Source organism: Suncus etruscus, chromosome 16 (genome assembly GCF_024139225.1).
Source record: "Suncus etruscus isolate mSunEtr1 chromosome 16, mSunEtr1.pri.cur, whole genome shotgun sequence".
Classification (NCBI taxonomy): Eukaryota; Metazoa; Chordata; class Mammalia; order Eulipotyphla; family Soricidae; genus Suncus; species Suncus etruscus.
This window is the reverse complement of record NC_064863.1, coordinates 71,823,729-71,842,356: the sequence shown is the minus strand read 5'-3', so window position 1 is coordinate 71,842,356 and position 18,628 is coordinate 71,823,729. Positions and strand designations below refer to the sequence as shown.

The window sequence follows — 18,628 nt, the reverse complement described above, 5'->3', positions numbered from 1 at the left end:
CCAACCCTTTTGTCTGTTATTAAAAACAATCATCAGAGCATGTTCCACTGCCTGCTCAGGCCACCCAATGTTTGAATTACTTAGACTGCTGCACCATCAGGGTTTGTCTGAAGCTCCAGAGACCTTTTAGGATTCCAGAGAGTGCTGTCCTCCCTGACCTTGGGGGAATACAACCCAATATACCAGGGTCCTCTGGAAGCTAAAGTCACTTTCTTTTCTTTTTTTGTTTTTGGATCACACCCAGCAGGGTTCAAGGATTACTCCTGGGCTTGGGGGAATGTCAGGGATCAAAACCAGGTTGGCAGGGTGAAAGGCAAATATCTGCTACATTATCACTCTAGCCCATCACTTCCTCTTTTTAAAAGAAGCCTTTTAACCATATTCTTGTTCCCGTTTCTTTTATAGAACTTATTTGTTGATATAGCTTCTTGGGTTTTCATTTTCTGGCATTTTTATCTCGATAAAGAGGTCATTTTAATCTTGATGAAGAGGTCAAAAGATAAGACAGTGGTTAGGGCTGGGTTTAGGGTTTCCTCTTGGCTCTGTGTTCAGGAGTCACTCCTGATGGTACTGGTAGATCATATGCAGTACCTGGGATGTAAACCTGGGTCAGCAGCATACAAAGCAAGTGCATAATCTACTATCTCTTTATGCTAATATTCTCTTTTCTTGATGTAAATGATCTCCCAAAAGGCTTTAGAAGTGACCCCAAACTTTCTTTGATCTCCCTACTAGTTCACTCAACAGACCTGAACCTCCTGATTTTAGCTAAGACTAAAGTTGAACAATGGTGGAGTAAGGATGGAGCAAGAGGCTTCAAGGACTAGCTGGTGGGAGGAGACTGAGAAGGCATCGAGAAGGCACTAGGGCCTCTATCCCTCACTCAGGGGTTTGCATTCTTTCTGCAGAATGACATCTTCGAATGGTCCAGGGACCACCGAGTTCATCACAAGTACTCTGAGACCGACGCTGACCCCCACAATGCCCGCAGGGGTTTCTTCTTCTCCCACATCGGGTGGCTGTTCGTTCGCAAGCATCGGGATGTCATTGAGAAGGGGAGAAAACTTGACTTAACGGACCTTCTGGAGGACCCGGTGGTTCGGATCCAGAGAAAGTAAGTGGATGCCCATTAGAGACATAGAGCTGCCCCTCAGGACGCAAGGCAAATACAGCACTGGGGGTGGAAGATCTCATTGGCATGCTGACTTGGTCTTCCTTTCTGATGGACCTCTCCTTTCTTTTGTTTGGGGGAGGGGGCACAACTGGCAGTACACAAGGCTTACTCCTTGCTCTATGCTTAAAGAACACTCCTGGTGGTGCTCAAGGGACCACATAGAGAATTGGGAATTAAACCCAGGTTGGCAGTGTGTAAGGCAAGCATTCTACCCAGTGTATTTTTTACCAGCCCTTTATTTATTCTCTCCTCATCATTGAGTTTCCCTGTTCACATATTTAGTCTTTAATTTGAAATGGGTTTCAAATAAGCCTATTGTTCGTTCTTTCTGATCAGCAGTCTGCTCTGGTGTTTTTCTGGTTCCTCACTTGCCCATCCGTGTGTTTCAAGGGGATTGCTTCCTTTCATGGATGCATTTATCCCCAAATATCACATTCTCCAGGGGCCCTACCCTGTTCTTTTTTTGGAAATGAAGTCTTCCAGCTCTTTATTCCTGGGAATGTTGCACCTGGGAATGTGGTGTGTGTGTGTGTGTGTGTGTGTGTGTGTGTGTGTGTGTGTGTGTGTGTGTTGCAGCTGAGGTATTTATTCATCTCCATTCACAGGATGGATCTACTTTCAGCCACATATGCAGGAAAATTATCTATGTAGACAATCTTTGAGCCGCATATGTTTGACCTAATAGGGCCACTTAGATTCTCTTATGAAGAAAAAATGGAAATATGTGAAATTAATTAATGCAGTATAGTACTATAAAGTATGCACTTTTCTGTTATAATTTTCTTTTCTTTTTTTTGTTTTTTGGGTCACACCTGATGGTGCTCAGGGGTTACTCCTGACTTTGCGCTCAGAAATTGCTCATGACTACGAGGATCGAACCAGGGTCAGTCCTGGGTCAGCTGTGAGCAAGGCAAACTCCGTACCACTGTGCTATGACTCTGGCCCCCTAGTTTTCTTGATAACTATTTTTTCTCGCTTACTTTATTGTAATAATACATTTGTAATACATATAGTTTAGGAAATTCATGTCAAACTACCATTTATGTTTTTAGAACTCCCAGCTGACAATAAACTCTTCATAGTTAAGTTTTGGAAGGAGTCAAGAGGCTCACACAGATTTTTAACCTAATGGGACTATTGGTACCTTTAACCCTTATGTTGCTCAAGGCTGGACTGTAGTTGTACTGGGATAAAAGAGTAACTGTATTTACCTCTGAACTGGGAGGTTGAATGGACAATATTCATGTTAGTCAAGATCTGCAAAGCTAGCCACTATGAGAGTATTAATAATGGCTTGACACCTTGAAGAAAGGTATTTATGTAAAATAAAAAGATCAAATATAGATTTGGTTACAGCCTTGAAATAATAGATTGAGCTAGTGGCCACTAGAAAACCATTCTCCCATAGGCAAGTTGGGTTGAGCACAGTCTAAACTTAATATCCTAAAAATGGAAGAAAGGCTGCACCTTGCCTGATATAAGAGTCTCTTGCCCCAGAGGAAGCTTGATTTAGAAATGTGCTCCTAGAGATAAACAGATGGGAATATATTAAGCTGAGAAGTTTCTGCACCTCAAAGGAAACAGTGCCCAGAATACAAGAGCCACTCACTGAGTGGGAGAAACTATTCACCCAATACACATCAGATAAGGGGCTAATATTCAAAATATATAAGGCAGTGACAGAACTTTACAAGAAAAAAACATCTAATCCCATCAAAAAATGGAGAGAAGAAATGGATAGACACTTTGATAAAGAAGAAATACAAAGGCCAAAAGACACATGAAAAAATGCTCCACATCACTAATTATCAGGAGATGCAAATCAAAACAACTATGAGGTACCATCTCACGCCATAGAGATTGGTGCACATCACAAAGAATGAGAACAATCAGTGCTAGCAGGGATGTAGAGAGAAAGGAACTCTTATTCACTGCTGGTGGGAATGCCATCTAGTCCAATCTTTATGGAAAGCAAAATGGAGATTCCTCCAAAACCTGGAAATTGAGCTCCATACAATCCAGCTATACCACTCCTAAGGAACACAAAAGGAACACTAAGGAATTTCTTAGGAACACAAAAATATAATACAAAAGTCCCTTCCTCACACCTATATACATTGCAGTGCTATTTACAATAGCCAGACTCTGAAAACAACCAAGATGCCCTTCAACAGATGAATGGCTAAAGAAACTGCAGCACATGCCATGAAGCTCACCACAAAGAGTGGTTAGAGAAATAACTACACTGAGAACTATCATAACAATGTGAATGAATGAGGGCAGTGGGAAAGCCTGTCTCGAGTACAGGTGGGGGTGTGGTGGGGAGTAGGGAGATTTGGGACAGTGGTGATGGGGATGTTCCACCGGTGAAGGGGGATGTTCTTTTACATGACTGAAACCCAACTACAATCATATTTGTAATCAACATGTTTAAATAAAGATATTAATTAAAAAAATGTGCTCCTGGGGCCATAGTGATAGTGCAGAGGCTAGGACACTTGACTTGCATGTGGCTGGCCCAGGTATTTTTTTTTTTTTTTTTTGGTTTTTGGGCCACACCCGGTGATGCTCAGGGGTTACTCCTGGCTGTCTGCTCAGAAATAGCTCCTGGCAGGCACGGGGGACCATATGGGACACCGGGATTTGAACCAACCACCTTTGGTCCTGGATCGGCTGCTTGCAAGGCAAACACCGCTGTGCTATCTCTCCGGGCCCAGGCCCAGGTTTAATCATAAAACCGTATATGGTCTCCCAATCCCTGCCAAGAGTAACCTCTGAGCACAGAGCTAGGAGTAAGCCATTAGCACAGTTGAGTGTGGTCCAAATAAATAAAACCCAACAAAGAAATGTGGCCCATTTTCCCCACTCTCACATAGTGAGGAGATGGTGGGGCGGCTGTGCCAAATGTTTGGGACCAGGCTTTCAAGCTCCTCCACATTATAGCAGTGGATTAAGCCTTCTGAGAACCAATTTCAGTAATACCTGGGCATTACAGTATTGCCTGCTTCCTGCTGCTCTCATTGGACATGATAGAAAAAATGTGTATGGGAATTTGTCAGTGCACAGGATGAGCAGGTCAGTGTGTCATTGCACAACCAGGAAGTGGGCTTTTGGGAAGGTTCCAGGGGGTTCCATTCCCTGATGCACTGGATCTCCCCATAGAGTCTTCTGCGTGCACCTTAGTACCAGCTCTCAGGTGAACACACCTAGGAGCAGTAGCCAAGAACAGCCTTATGAATTCATTTTTTTTTCCTGTGTTGTGCTGCCAGGGTTCAAACTAGGCCTCACATGTGGAAGACCTATACTCTACCACTGACTGAATCACATCCCCAGTTCTGGTGACCAAAACATTATAGCAGAAAATAACCAGATGTTCTTAATTAGCAGATTTTAATTTTTTTTCATCATAAGAACAAAATATTAAATGTCATTAAAAATATGTGGGCCCAGAAAATAGTTAAAAGAAGGGGCATACTTGCCTTGCATGCAGCCAGGCCCACTGTTGAAGGTCAGGGCTTGGCACAGTCCCCAGGAGCTGGCCTCCAGGTCAGGCAAACCTGAGCACAAATGGTCAAGCTCAGGTCAAGCGTCATCAGGGGTCCTTCAGATCCCAAGCACTGATAGAGAGGCATGCTGAAAACAATATACAAAACTATCTTCTCTATTTTATACTTATGTTTGCATACTTTGCCTGTGGCAGTCAAATTTCTGCTATTTTATATCTTATTTAACTTCAGATTTGATTCTCAGGGTCTATGTCAAAGGCTGTATTACATTCACCAGAGAGTTCATTTAACCATCTCTCAGTGACTGAATTGTATGTCATTTCCAATTTTTCAATATAAATGACATTGCTATATAATTAGAAATGCTTTGGGACAATCAGGCTTTAGATTAATTTGTAGAGCCCAGATGAGAAGGCAAAGCATTTTCTATTTTATGAATGAGAACTAAACCATAATAGACTGGGCTTCTTCAACCATAAAAATGGAAGGGTGTCCCCCCTTCACTTTTTCCCTTTAAAAAAATGTGATAACATGATTCATTAAGTATGTACTTGCAGTAATATGCTCCAAGGCTGTTTCTAAATGTAGGCTAAAGAACAAAGATGAATGTCATTCATCAGCAGTCTCATGCTGAAGAGAAGTAGCTCTGAAAAATCACCGACTCATCTCATCTTAAATGTATCATCGAATTCTTACTAGAAATCAGTGCTGAGGGCACAGTCTTAACAATTGATCTGTTCCCTTAGAATTTGCAGGCTAGGGTCTTGCCTGCTTCAGAGGTGGTTCGGGTCATACACAGACTGATTCCTGCGGGTTTCTGCTGGGAGTCAGGAGTGCGCAGAGACCATCTTGGGCCATTCTGTTCCCAGACGCCTGAGATTGGATTGCATCAGCGTTCCTGCCGACAGTCTTGCCTGCTTCAAAGGTGGGTCAGGCCGTACACAGACTGATTCCTGCTGGTTTCTACTGGGTGTCAGAGGCGCTCGGCGGTCATCTTGGGCCTTGCTGTTCCCAGCAGTCTGAGATTGAATTTCTTCAGCTTCCTTACTTGCCAATGAATACCACCACAACACGTAGAAAAACCCACAATACAACTGTAATAATGGGGAAACAACGCAGGCCAACACCTGCAATGAAAATGAAGATGGCAATTCTGAAGACCCAAAAAACGGCCAACCACCTAGTTAGTCTCTCAGATATGGAGTTTAGAGAAGAAATATGGAGGATGTTCACAGAACTCAAAGAAAGTATAGAAGAGAACACTAATAAGAATCAAGAGAATATGAAGATAGAAATCAGAAAAACTCCAAACTGAAATATCAGGTCAAATAACAGGTCTGAAAAACTCAATTAGACGAATTGAAGGGCAAAAAAAGAACTCGCAGGCTAGCTGGGAACACACACATTAATTCATAAATAATTATGCCCTTGTAAGAGGGGTGCTTTAATAGGGTGGTACAGTCCACCATGGGAACTTGGCCAAGGAGCTCCTGTCACACAGCATGCTGAGGAGGGTGAAGAAAGTCCTGGACAAGAAACTAGCATCTAGGAGGCCAGAACGATAGCACAGCTGTAAGGCGTTTGCCTTGAATTCGGCCAACATAGGATGGACCCTGGTTCAAATCCCAGCATCCCATATCTGTCTCTGCCAGGAGAGACTTCTGAGTGCAAAGCCAGGCGTAACCCCTGAGCACCACCAGATGTGACCCAAAAACCAAAAAAGAAGAAAAAAAAAGAAACTAGCATCTAAATCAAGTCCTGAGAAATGAGAGGTTAACCCTGTGAAGATGGATGCAAGGGTATTTACTATGTCTAATTTCACGGAAATATAGAATCATTGAATTTAAGTGCTAGATTGGGTACTGAAGAGATATTACAGTGGGTAAGCATTTAGCCAACAAGATTATCTCAGGTTTGATGCCTAGAATCCTGTATGAGCCCCCAAACCCCACCATGAGTGACACTTGAGTGCAAGGCCAGGAATAAGCCCTGAGCACCACTGGGTGTGTTCCCCCCCCCCCCCCCCGCACAATAGAGTTAGATCATACAGTAAGTAAAGTGCTTGCCTTGCTTGCATGCAGCTGAACCTAATTTGATCTTCAGCCACCTCATATGGTCCCCAGACTACCCCTAGCAATGACCTCTGAACACAGAGCCAGGAGTAAGCCCTGAGCACCAGTAGGTGTGGTCCCAAGCCTAAACAAACAAAAACAAACATAATTATTATGAGTCACCTAGACCCATTAAGATTCCTTCCATATTTCTTCTGGGAAGACTCATATGCAAAATGTGCATTAAAGTTTGAGGGTGAAGTATATCTGTGTCAGGCTTCTATAACCAAAGAACCCTAAATGAGTTTTGTATTTTGGGGGTACTTGAAGGCCTAGTAGTACTCAGGGCTTATTCCTGCCTCTGTGCTCAAGGATCACTCCTGGCAATGCTCAGAGGACCATACAGGGTGCTAGGGATCAAAACTAGGTCAGCCACAGGCAAGGCAAGTGACCTACTATGGCTCTGACCTTTAGATCAAGGAGCATTAAGTAAGCTAGAATTTCTCAGTTCTAGAGACTGGACATCCAAATGCTGTGCTAGTAGATTTAATGTCTGTTTAGATCCTATTTCCTGATTCATAGACATCATCTTCTCAGGCAGTGGAAGAGACAAGGGTATGCTGGGGGTCTCTTTTATGAGAGTATGGTACCATTTCACTGTAGGCTCACAATTTCAGTTATGGGGTTCTCCAATACCCACACATCCCCAGTTGTGATATTCCTGACTCAGTGATAGTGCTCCCCATAATCAGCACTTGTTTAGTTGTGGCACTTGCATTCATGCTCATAGTTTGCATTCTGAGGTGAGGCTCACACGTTAAGTTTCTGGTGCTAACCAGGAATTGTTTTGGTGCTTAATTATATGCTTGTCTAAGATCACACTCCTTGGTGGTGGTAGTCACACAGTTTTTAAAAGTGCTTTTCCTTGTGAGGGGGTTATATCTCTTTTTGAGATATTTACATATATGTGATTGTGACATCATCATAGAACACTGTGGCATCTGGAATGGCAAAAGTTATCAGCAGTACACTCAGCATATGCACAACACCAGGAATTTGAATCTGTGACCACATGTTTGAAAGACAGGTTCTTGAAGCCCTTGTGATTTTCCTTCAGACGCTGAGAAGTGCTTTGATTATACTTGTCAGGTGAGAGGGCCTACAACCATTCTTTGATATCAGGATGAGTACTGAAGTCCTTTGTTAGTTATATATCCTGTAGAACCTAGACATCATAATCCCAAATAAGGCTTAGAAGCACTAAATTTGAGGCTGGAGTGAGAATACAATGGATAAGGCACTTGCTTTGCATGCTACTTAAATTTAAATGCTACATAATTTAATCCCCAGAAACACATGTGGTTCCTTGAGCCCTACCAGCAGTGAGTGATCTCTGAGTGCAGAGTCAGAACTAAGCCCTGAGCATCACCAGTGTGATGGCCCCAAAATAAAAAGGAACCACTGAACAAAAAAAGAAAGAGGGCTTCCAAGATATACAGAGGTAGTACCATTGGTCATTCCCATATTCGAGAAGTCAGCAGTGAAGTGTCATTTGGAAAGCTTCCTTGAGACTGTGTGTAAACACTTGGGTTCCAGAATTATTTTTTTGGTTTTTGGGCCACACCCGGCGGCGCTTAGGGTTTACTCCTGGCTATCTGCTCAGAAATAGCTCCTGGCAGGCACGGGGGACCATATGGGACACCGGGATTCGAACCAACCATCTTAGGTCCTGGATCAGCTGCTTGCAAGGCAAACACCGCTGTGCTATCTCTCCGGCCCCATGGGTTCCAGAATTCTTATTTGGTACATTGGCATTGCTGTTGATATTTAAATTTTAATTAGTGCCACTTCCAGTCATACTTGAATCTCAGTCACTCTGGCAGTGCTGTGTGGTGTGGTAATTAGGTCCACAAGTGCTGAGTGTTGCTGGGTCCCTCTCTACGGAGCTCGGAATAAATCAGAGCCTTCCACATGCCTGCCCACTTGAACTGTCTACCTGGGGTTCTGTAATTAATTGTTAAACTTGTGTTATCTTTTTTTTTTTTTTTTTTTGGTTTTTGGGCCACACCCGGTAACGCTCAGGGGTTACTCCTGGCTATGTGCTCAGAAGTTACTCCTGGCTTGGGGACCATATGGGACAACGGGGGATCGAACCGCAGTCCGTCCAAGGCTAGCACAGGCAAGGCAGGCACCTTACCTTTAGCACCACTGCCCAGCCCCAAACTTGTGTTATCTTAACGATAGCATATCAAAGCAAAGTATTTCAGACAGCCATCTCTGATCAACATTCCATGGCACATATAATAAATATTAGCACTACAACATCTAATAAAGGCAATAGAGTGACATTCATGATAGAGGAAAACAGTTCAAGCTATAGTTTCAGACTTTTTTTTCTAAAAGATCATTATATTGAGGTCAACTGGACTGTAAGTTTGTACTATGAAATTGTTAAAATGAAAAAGAGGTGTTAGGAGATGAGCTGATAGTACAACATGTAGCCCCTGGAGACTGTAGGACATGTACTTTTAAGGACCATGTTTCTCCTTCAGGCTGCAACACCACTGACCAGAAGGATATGCTATCTGGAACCTTCCCCACTTATAGGCTATGTCCTGGCCATGTCCATGTCCTTATGGCCATGAGCCCACTTTCAGGTGAGAAGTGTGTGTATCCATAGTCTAAAAAGTGGCCAGAAGTGTGTTTAACCTAGGCAAGGGCTCTGAAGTATTGAGCCCAGAGGAAAAGGCCACACAAAAAGGGGGCAGGGTCATTTAGAAAGAGAAGGAAAGGAATCAGAAACCAGAAACCAGAGGCAGGACCTTCCACTTCTGTTCTTGGCCTGCACTCTATAAAGTGTTAAGGTAAGCCTAGAAAAAAGCCACTCCTACAGTAGGGGGCCCCCATTTTCAATTTGGAAAGCTAGAACTTTCTGTACATTTGTTTTTTCATTTTCATTGCCAGGGATTTCCAGACAGATGAGTGATCAGGGTCACCTCAGCTCATACAGTGGCACCAAGGATTGAATTCACACCCCCACTCTCAACCTGGGTGTTCTTCAGCTACTAAGCCATCTTCTTTAGAAAGTGAGAATGTTTATCTTACATGTAAAAGGTCTGTGGAGGTCTAAGGTATGGCAATGGTTCAGGGTCAGTAAAGAAGGAGTTCTTTCATTTTCTGTTCTACCAATCTTCACAGGTTGGTGGAGCATAAAATGACTTTCATTCTTCATTTGATCGACAAGGTGAAGATTACCACTCCAACCAGAAGCAGAGGGGTTGTGGGGATTGACAATTGTTCTGCTAAGTCTTCTTCAAATGACTTTCCAAAAAGACTTTTGGCATGCCCACTTCCTTCACATCCAGTACATCCAGTGCCTCTGCACTCCAGAGGTGCCTTGAAGTTTATGTAATCTTGCATCCTGGATTGAAATCCTGACTTTGTTTCTATGGGTTCAGGGTGACTTGACATATAGCCTGAGCAATGAGCATTTTCTGTAGTTCCTTTATTGTTTTGAAATGTTCTCAGTGATCACCCGGTAGATAAAGAGACTGCTGCAGAAGTGACATGAAGACACTGCCCTGTATTTTTGAACAGAATGTAGGAGGATACAAGTCTCGTTCCTGTCTCAGCATTATAGCCCTGGGAGAAACTCAGAGAAAATAGATGGAATAATTTAGAAAAGGAAGTACTTTGTTTCTGGTGCCTCTGAAAGAGATAAAAATCTATCCAGCTTGCTATTTGAAGAAGAAACGAGACTGCATGTCTCTGATGATCTTTTTCTCATTTTTGAAGCCTGTTTCACTAGAGCCTGTTGAGTTCAGAGATGAGACCAATCGATCAGAGATACATGGGATACAAAAGCAAAGAACATTTATTGAAGCCCAGATTCCAGCATGCTGGGGTCAACCACTTGCAATGAGGTGGTGACCTCATCCCCACTTATAGTCTTACTTGTATACCCAGTTTAGAAGATTTTCAACTATTTTTGTCATAGTGGTGCTTTCTAACTACAAACTTAGGAGTGCCCTAACTGAACTCCTTCATTATGTTTGCAAACTTCCTATCATGGACTGATCCTTCTGGCCCTTGTCTCTATTGTCTTTGTATATTATTGCCATACTATCTTTATATATATATATATATATATAAATTGATTATATAAGTCAATGATATAATTATATAATTTACATATAAATTATATAAATTGATTATATAAAGATATATATTTACAAATGAGCACAATCATTCTATGTCTACCCCTCTCCCTCTGACTCATTTCTCTCAACATAATACTCTCCATATCCATCCATGTATAAGATATCTTTTTTGTTGTTGCTTTGTGTCATTTCTATCTAAACATTTTTGTTTGTTTGCTTTGCTTTCATTTAGGCTTTGGGGCCACATAACACTCAGGGATTACTTCTGCCAGTCTTGGGGCACCATATGTGATGCTAGGGATCAAGCCATGTGTAAGGCCAGAAACTTATCCACTGGACTATCTATATCTGTGGTCTCCAAACCCTTAGTCTTTCCCTGCAGTCAGGAAAGACATTTTTCTGTGTCAGCTGAGCAGTTCAACAAATCCTTGAGTCATCTTCACACCTCATATCTCCACCCTCTTATTCTGGGGTGGGGATCCTGTAAGGGGTTGGATCTAAGAAATCACAGCAAATCCTGCTCCATCTCCCTTGACAAAATCCCTGGCTCTTAATCAAGTTTCTGTGTTGGGCTCTTTTGAAGCATCTCTTTTTGTGCTGAGTTCATTTTCCTTAGGGCCCCACCCTACTTGTTGCTAAGTTTATAGAACAATTCTTGACTGGCTGTTTGTGGCGTTAAATGACTGGGCACATTCAAAACCTTTGTAGGGCAATTGTTCATATAAAACATATATATTATATATGTTATAAAAAATAGCCCTCAAACGAGAAGTCCTAATAAGATAATCACTATCTAGATAGACATGTGGGTAAGATTTGGGGAGAGATGTGGATGTCAGGCCTCTGAGGTCTGGCCTCTCCCTCCCTTGCTCCTTAGCTATCCTTGATTTAACTGTTGTCTGTTCCCATGGGTGCTTGGTGGTTCAAGATTCAAAATAAACCCCAGGTGACATTGCATGACTGTACTGCCACCAAAATCCAACTTTGTGGTTCTTCTCTGCCAAATCACATCTGCCTCGTGGAGGCCCTGAGAAGCTCATGTTTTTCCTCAAGAGACCCTGTTTCTTTCTCACTGTGCACCTTTACTGTGGTTTACTGGCTGTATTTTGAGAGCATCCAGATTGTGTCAGGCTTTGATTGTTCTAGGGAAGGTCTGACCATCCATCAGAGCATCAGATTCTGGAAGTACTTGTTCTTCCTTTCTAGGGCTCCTTCGTATGGATTTGGGGAAAAGAGAAGCCCAGCACATGTCTGCCCAGACCTGGCCAGGCCTCTTTCCCTCCTGTTGTCTTATCCCTGCCCATTAAGTCTGTTTTTCATTTCATTCTTATTTGCCTCTTCATGTCCCCATAGGCTTTGTCTCTTCATCTACCAGAAAGCTTTCTTCTTCTATCTGTGCTTTTCTCTCCACAGGAACATTTTCTCTTGTTTCAGTTGTCTCAGTACTTAGACATCTCTTTCTCTGCCTAGCTATATTAGAGAACAAAGATCTTTTAGCTTGTTATTCAGCCTGACTTTTACATTTATTTTTTGGCTGGAAGATTATGTAAGATTTTTGTCCTCTTATGTTTTCTCCTCACTTCATCACCTTTCTTTGATTTATTCTTTTCATATGATCCTCTTGTATGCACATATTCCTTCTTCTCAAATCTTACCTTTGTAGAGGGTCCTCTATATTGGAGTAACAATTCAGTTCTAGTCTTCTCTCCCACTTGGCTCTCATCTAGAGCCATTGTATTTTTTTCAGACTAAGTTTTGAGGGTAATGGAACAGGGAGCCTCAGGCTAAATCCCTAGCACTACTTTGTCCCCAGAACACCACCAGAGTTCCCCTATACCCACCCCTGCCAATGTGGAAAGTGGAATTTTTAGTCTTTAAATAAATTTACCCCTATTCAATTAGGCTTTTCAGAAGTTAAAATTCTGACTCTGTATTCCAAAGATTTGATGATAAAATTACTGAAAGATGTGTGAATTGGGTTTAATTAGATCTTTTATTCAAAGTCAATAGAAGAGGTAAGCCACCCTTTAGCAATACTTATTAAACTTTTGGCCTTTCTAAAGAGATCTTGATTTCTGTGGCCAAACAGTTGAATTCACTGGAATTCAGAATTAAGATGATTCAATATTGAAGTTGCTTCTTCAAAACAAAAATTTCCCTATTGTCAAGTGAGTAAAAATTTGGGAAGAAGGAAAACCAGTGTGGCAAATAATCCAATCGTTTTTTGACTTTAAAAAATTCCCAAGTCAAAATTTAAATGTTATTTATTTGCATCTAGAAAGAGGTACTTTTCTTGCTCATATGTGGGAACTTGTGTGTGTGTGTGTGTGTGTGTGTGTGTGTGTGTGTGTGTGTATAAACCACATCACCTGAATCAGAAGTCATTTTTTCTTTTTGCACAATGACCATCCATTTCTATGTGTGAAATTCCCCTGGCAGAATAAAGAGACAGTTTCACAGCTGTCTGGAGCAGTGAATAATACTTCATTTGTTAGTGAGTTAGACACATTAACCAACAGATGTTCATGTATCCTAAAGCTATCATTTGAAAATTGTTATCTTAGCTTCATGTTAATGGCATCTTTGATTCACTTCATTAGCCAATAATATCTTCCATTATTAATGATGAATTATGAACCTACCTTATCTTTACCTGCATTGTCTCTGATCCGTACAATAACTTTGTATAGGGGGCCAGAGAGCTAGAATAGCAGGTAAGGTGCTTGCCTTTCACAAAACTCACTCAGGTTTGATCTACAACATCCCATATGATCCTCCTAGTCTGTTAAGAATAATTCCTGAGTGCAGAGCCAAGGAGTAATCCCAAGCACTTCTGAGTGTTGCCCCAAAACAACAGCCCCAAGGCCTCTCCCCCTAAATCAATAACTTTGTTATGTACTTGATGGCTCTTACATTTGGGGCTGAAATGTAAATAATCTGCCCTCCATGGCCTTGAATAGACAAGTTAATAAAAGAGTTGGCATATGTTTGCAGTAAATTATATTTTCTTGACTAAAATGTTACTTTATTACTGAAGCTGAGAAGAAATCTTAGCTACTTTAAAAATAAAATTAGCTTATATTAAAGTCAAAGCAAAATTAAATTTTATGAAAAATGTTTTGGTTCAAATAGATTTCATGCCCACAAGTATTTAGACTATTTTCCTAAACCATGTATAAATAGTTCTCTAATCAAACACTGAATATTTTCTTGAAATAATCCTTCAAATTAGGTATATAACTCTAAGACTTTAGCCAGAAGAGAAAGTGTAAACAACATTTCATAGAGCCATTTAATTTATGTTTATTTTTAAAAGTATTACCTTTCACCATTGATTTATGAATCAGATAAAAGACTTGTTTTCATTGTTTCAATGTGTCATTTTATTTATCACTTTAGTAAATTAAAAAGTGGAGAAAGCATTTTATTACAGAGCATTTCTTACCTAGTTATTATTCTTCCAATAATGAATATATAAAAATTCTCTAACCTCAAGAGCTCTTGAAGTCCACATGTTATTTGAAAAGATATAAAAATGAATGGTACCAGGACCAAACAGTCATATGAACATTGAGTGGAAATAAAAAATGATCAGACTTAAACACCAAACCCAAAGTCAATGACAACAGAATCAATGCCCTATTTATAACAAGCTCTACACAGAGGGAAACAGTTACACTAGCACTCCAGGAGGCAAAGGAGGGAGATATGGGACACATGCTGGGAACAAGGGTGGAGAGAGGACAACCCTGGTGCTGGGAATGGCCCTAATTCATTGTCACTATGTACCTTAAATATTACTGTGAAAGATTTGTTATTCATTTTGGTCACAATAAAAATTATTTTAAATAAAGAAAAATATTTTTAAACAAGTCAGAAGACTAAAATTACATTTTCAGTTCAAAACATAAATGTCTTAAAAGACATTGAAAGAGACTAGGCTTTTGTCATCTATTCCTCTAAACTTTCTTGAGAACATTCATTAGAGGTCTGTCTAAAAGAGCTTGAAAGTAAGCGCAAATTTCTTGAAGGTGAGGCTCTCAGCCATTCCATAGCCCTCATCTGGCCTTTAAGGATTTATTAAAAATTTAGCCGGCTCTTTCATATTTATTTATATGGTGACCTTCTCTCTCACTGTGTTCTCCCCAAAATAAAGAGGTTTGTAAATGGAATACATTTTACATAATTGTATAGTGATCTCAATTTTTTGATGGTCTCAGGTAAAGTGATGATTTTTATATTATGTTACCCATCCTTCTCTCATTGTTCTCATGGGTACAGCACTTTCTTGGGATTTTTCTATATTCTGAGCAGAAATAGAACTCTGAATGCAAGTAGATAGTCCACAATTTCAGCTAACAATACTATGAAATTATTCTAATTTTATACCTTCTTAAGATGTCATTGTGAGAAAATATTACATCTAGTTCTGATGAACTCTTAAGGATTTTCACCCCTTTTCAAAAATCCTTATAACAGAGCTGTAAGACATAACTTTGTACACAGATCTTTGACTAGAGCTATGATACTTTCCTTTGATTTAAAGCAGAATTACTGAGCCAAATATGCAAAAGGCTTATTTTTTAAAATACTTTTCATCGTAGTGAATTTGCTAATTTTTATTGGTAAAATTAAGCATGTATTCATGTTTGTGATCATTTGTGTTTTAAAAGTGGTATGTAGTTATCTTCCCATCACATTAGATATACCATTGATTAAAAAAAAGGTAACATTTCTTTTTCCCTCTCTTCTTTTATTCAAGAGAAGCAAAGTGAATTGACAAAGCTCACTTTCTTATTCAAGATCGTCTTGCCTCTCTGAAATATACTCAGTAGTGACTTTAGTGTCTAACAGAAAAATTAACATATGAGGCATTTTATGTGCATCTTGTTCATACTCTATGGTGCTCTGAGCTAAAATAGATAACTCTACTGATAATAATCATCATTTTAGTGTTATTTTACTTCATGCAAGAGTCTCTTTGTAAATAATATAGCTATTTGTAAGCAAGAAAGAGAGTAACTTAGAAATTGCTAAAATATAAAGAATTTGAAGCCACAAATGCATGTAATTAAAGCAAAAAATAGTCTGGTGAATTGGAAAAAAAATTCCATTACTCATTCTCCAACTTGTGACTTTTGCTCTGAAATGATTTGTGAGGTTAATGTCCTTATGACAGCTATTTTATTAAAATCTTGAATAAAGCTGAGTCCTTTATCAAAATGGAAAGAATATGATTCATACATATTTGTGAAAATAAGTAGATTTTTCCTCTTACTGATGGAAATTGCTAATAGCAATGTATTAGGAGACCCCTTGTCTTCTGACAGTTGAAATGAAAATATTGTCATGAATAATGAATTTGTTGGTAGCTGTTCCATTATCAAAAATGAATATTTAGTTCAGTCATGTGTAGGCTGTCATGTCAGAGCTATCCGGGAACGTTATCTTTGAGATAATGTATTCTGATTCCTCAGTCTCCATTTCACCATGTTATATCCTATCAACTGTGTCAGGAAATGATTAAGTGGAGAGATTGACACAATATGTTGAGGTTTTGTGATTGGGGCAATTTTCACTGGAGCACTAGAGAAATTAAACCCTTACTGAACAAATTTTAGTAGAATTCTGTCTTTTGCTCTATTATTTGTCCATTCAAAATACATCCACCGACAAAGAAGGATGCTCAAGAACAGGTTGAATGTATTATGAGATGCTTTGTGAGTTGGATCAAGGATGTACATTGAAGGTAACCTCACCTGAAGTGGGCTGCTAACTATGTTCTTTACTCTGGAAAATTACTCCAAAAAAGTGCCCCTCAATGCCATATGCTCCACTTCCATGCCTCTGGAAGTAAATTTGCAGGTCAGGAAAAAAGCATACAACAGTGGGACTTGTTGAAATTATATAAAGATGTATTGCAAAATTATACATATATGGATGAGTGGCATACTATACACACTATACTGATGTGCATTTTGAAACCAAACATTTAAAAATTACATGAGGTATAGGCACCATTTTATGTAAGTTGGCCATTGGGCTACTTATTCACTTTGCCAAAAGTGCAAGATTGCTACGGAAAGATAAAGTATAGTCTTTCCATTGAAAGATCCCAGTATTACCTATTCCTGGTTCTATTTCCACATGATTAAGATTTGATAGTGGTGTTACCTACTTTCAATAGGTTCAAACTGATCAATATGAAGGTAAAGGTGAAGGTTTTTGTAACAAAGGAATGGTGCAATGACTATGTGTGGTTAATGCCACGTGCAGAACCATTATTCCATTTAAAACATTCCACGCTCGTGGATTGACAGAATCAACATTATCAATATGCCCGATCTTACCAAAACTACTGTATAGATTCAATCCAAATCCCTATCCAAATTCAGAAAAAATTCATCAAGGACTTAGGACAGTCAATTATAAAGTTTGTGTGGAGCCAAAAATAACCTCAGATAGCCAAAACAATACTGAAAAATAAGAAACTGAGAGACATCTCATTACCTAACTTGAAGCTGTACTATAAAGCTATAGTGATCAAAACATCATGGTACTGAAACAAAGACATGTTCAGATCAATGGGTCAAAATAGAATATTCAGTGACAACCCAAGTATATGATTAATAGAATAAAGACAGCTTCTTCAACAAATACTACTAGGACAATTGTATAACCACATGAAGAAATTTGAGCTGGATCTTTATCTCACACCTTACAGAAAAGTCAATCCAAAGTGTATCAAAGACCTTGAGATTAGACCCGAATCTATAGTACACTAAGAGTAGGCAGAACATTCAGAGACCTCAAAGGAGTCTTCAAGAATAGGCTGCCAATGGCAAGGGCTATCAAATTAAATCTGAACAAATAAGATACATCAAAATAAAAAGTTTCTGTATGGCAAAAGAAACACAAACTATCTTCAACAAGTAGTATTGGGACAACTGGTCAGCCACATACAAAAAAGTGAACTCAGACCTCTATCTAACACTATACACAAAGGTCAAATCCAAATGGATTAAGTACCTTGATATCAGACCCTACCATAAGGTATGTAGAACAACACATAGGTCAAACACTCCATGACATTGAGACTAAAGGCATCTCCAAGGAGGAAACATCACTCTCCCAACAAGTGGAAGCAGAGATAAACAGGTGCATTGGTGGTGTTAAGAAAGGACAAAACTAAATATCCAAGCAAGAGTCCATAACAATGAACTCCTGAGACACAACTTTAACAGGTTTAAGCTTCAAAAGGATTTTTTTTTTGGTTGGTTGGTTTTGGTTTTTGGGCCACACCCCGGTGACACTCAGGGACTACTCCTGGCTATGCGCTCAGAAATTGCTCCTGGCTTGGGGGACCATATGGGACACTGGGGGATCGAACCGAGGTCCATCCTAGGATAGCTTGCACAAGGCAGATGCCTTACGGCTTGCGCCACCACTCTGGCCCTAAACTTTAAAAGTTTAAACTTTAAAAAGTGCCTGCAAAGATCGCAGGCTGGGGCAGGGATAGATATGGAAAGGATTCTGGGAATATTAGTGGGGGAAGGTTGAGCTGGTGGTGGGATGGGTGCTGAAACATTGCACGTATAAAATCCAACTATCAATAACTTTGTAAATTACAATAGCTTAAATAAAAATATTTAAAAATAAGTCATTCCATGGGGCTGGAGCAGTAGCACTAGAGGTAAGGTGTCTGCCTTGCAAGCGCTAGCCTAGGATGGTCCACGG

General features: G+C 40.0%; 1 protein-coding gene across 1 annotated transcript in view; it reads left to right on the top strand.

Moving 5' to 3' along the window:
- Positions 1-18,628, top strand: part of SCD5 (stearoyl-CoA desaturase 5) — a 195,612-nt gene that overhangs the window by 154,250 nt on the left and 22,734 nt on the right. The window contains exon 3 of the mRNA XM_049790298.1: positions 909-1,114. Coding sequence (XP_049646255.1) covers positions 909-1,114 — 206 coding nt within the window. The remainder of the gene's footprint in view (positions 1-908; positions 1,115-18,628) is intronic.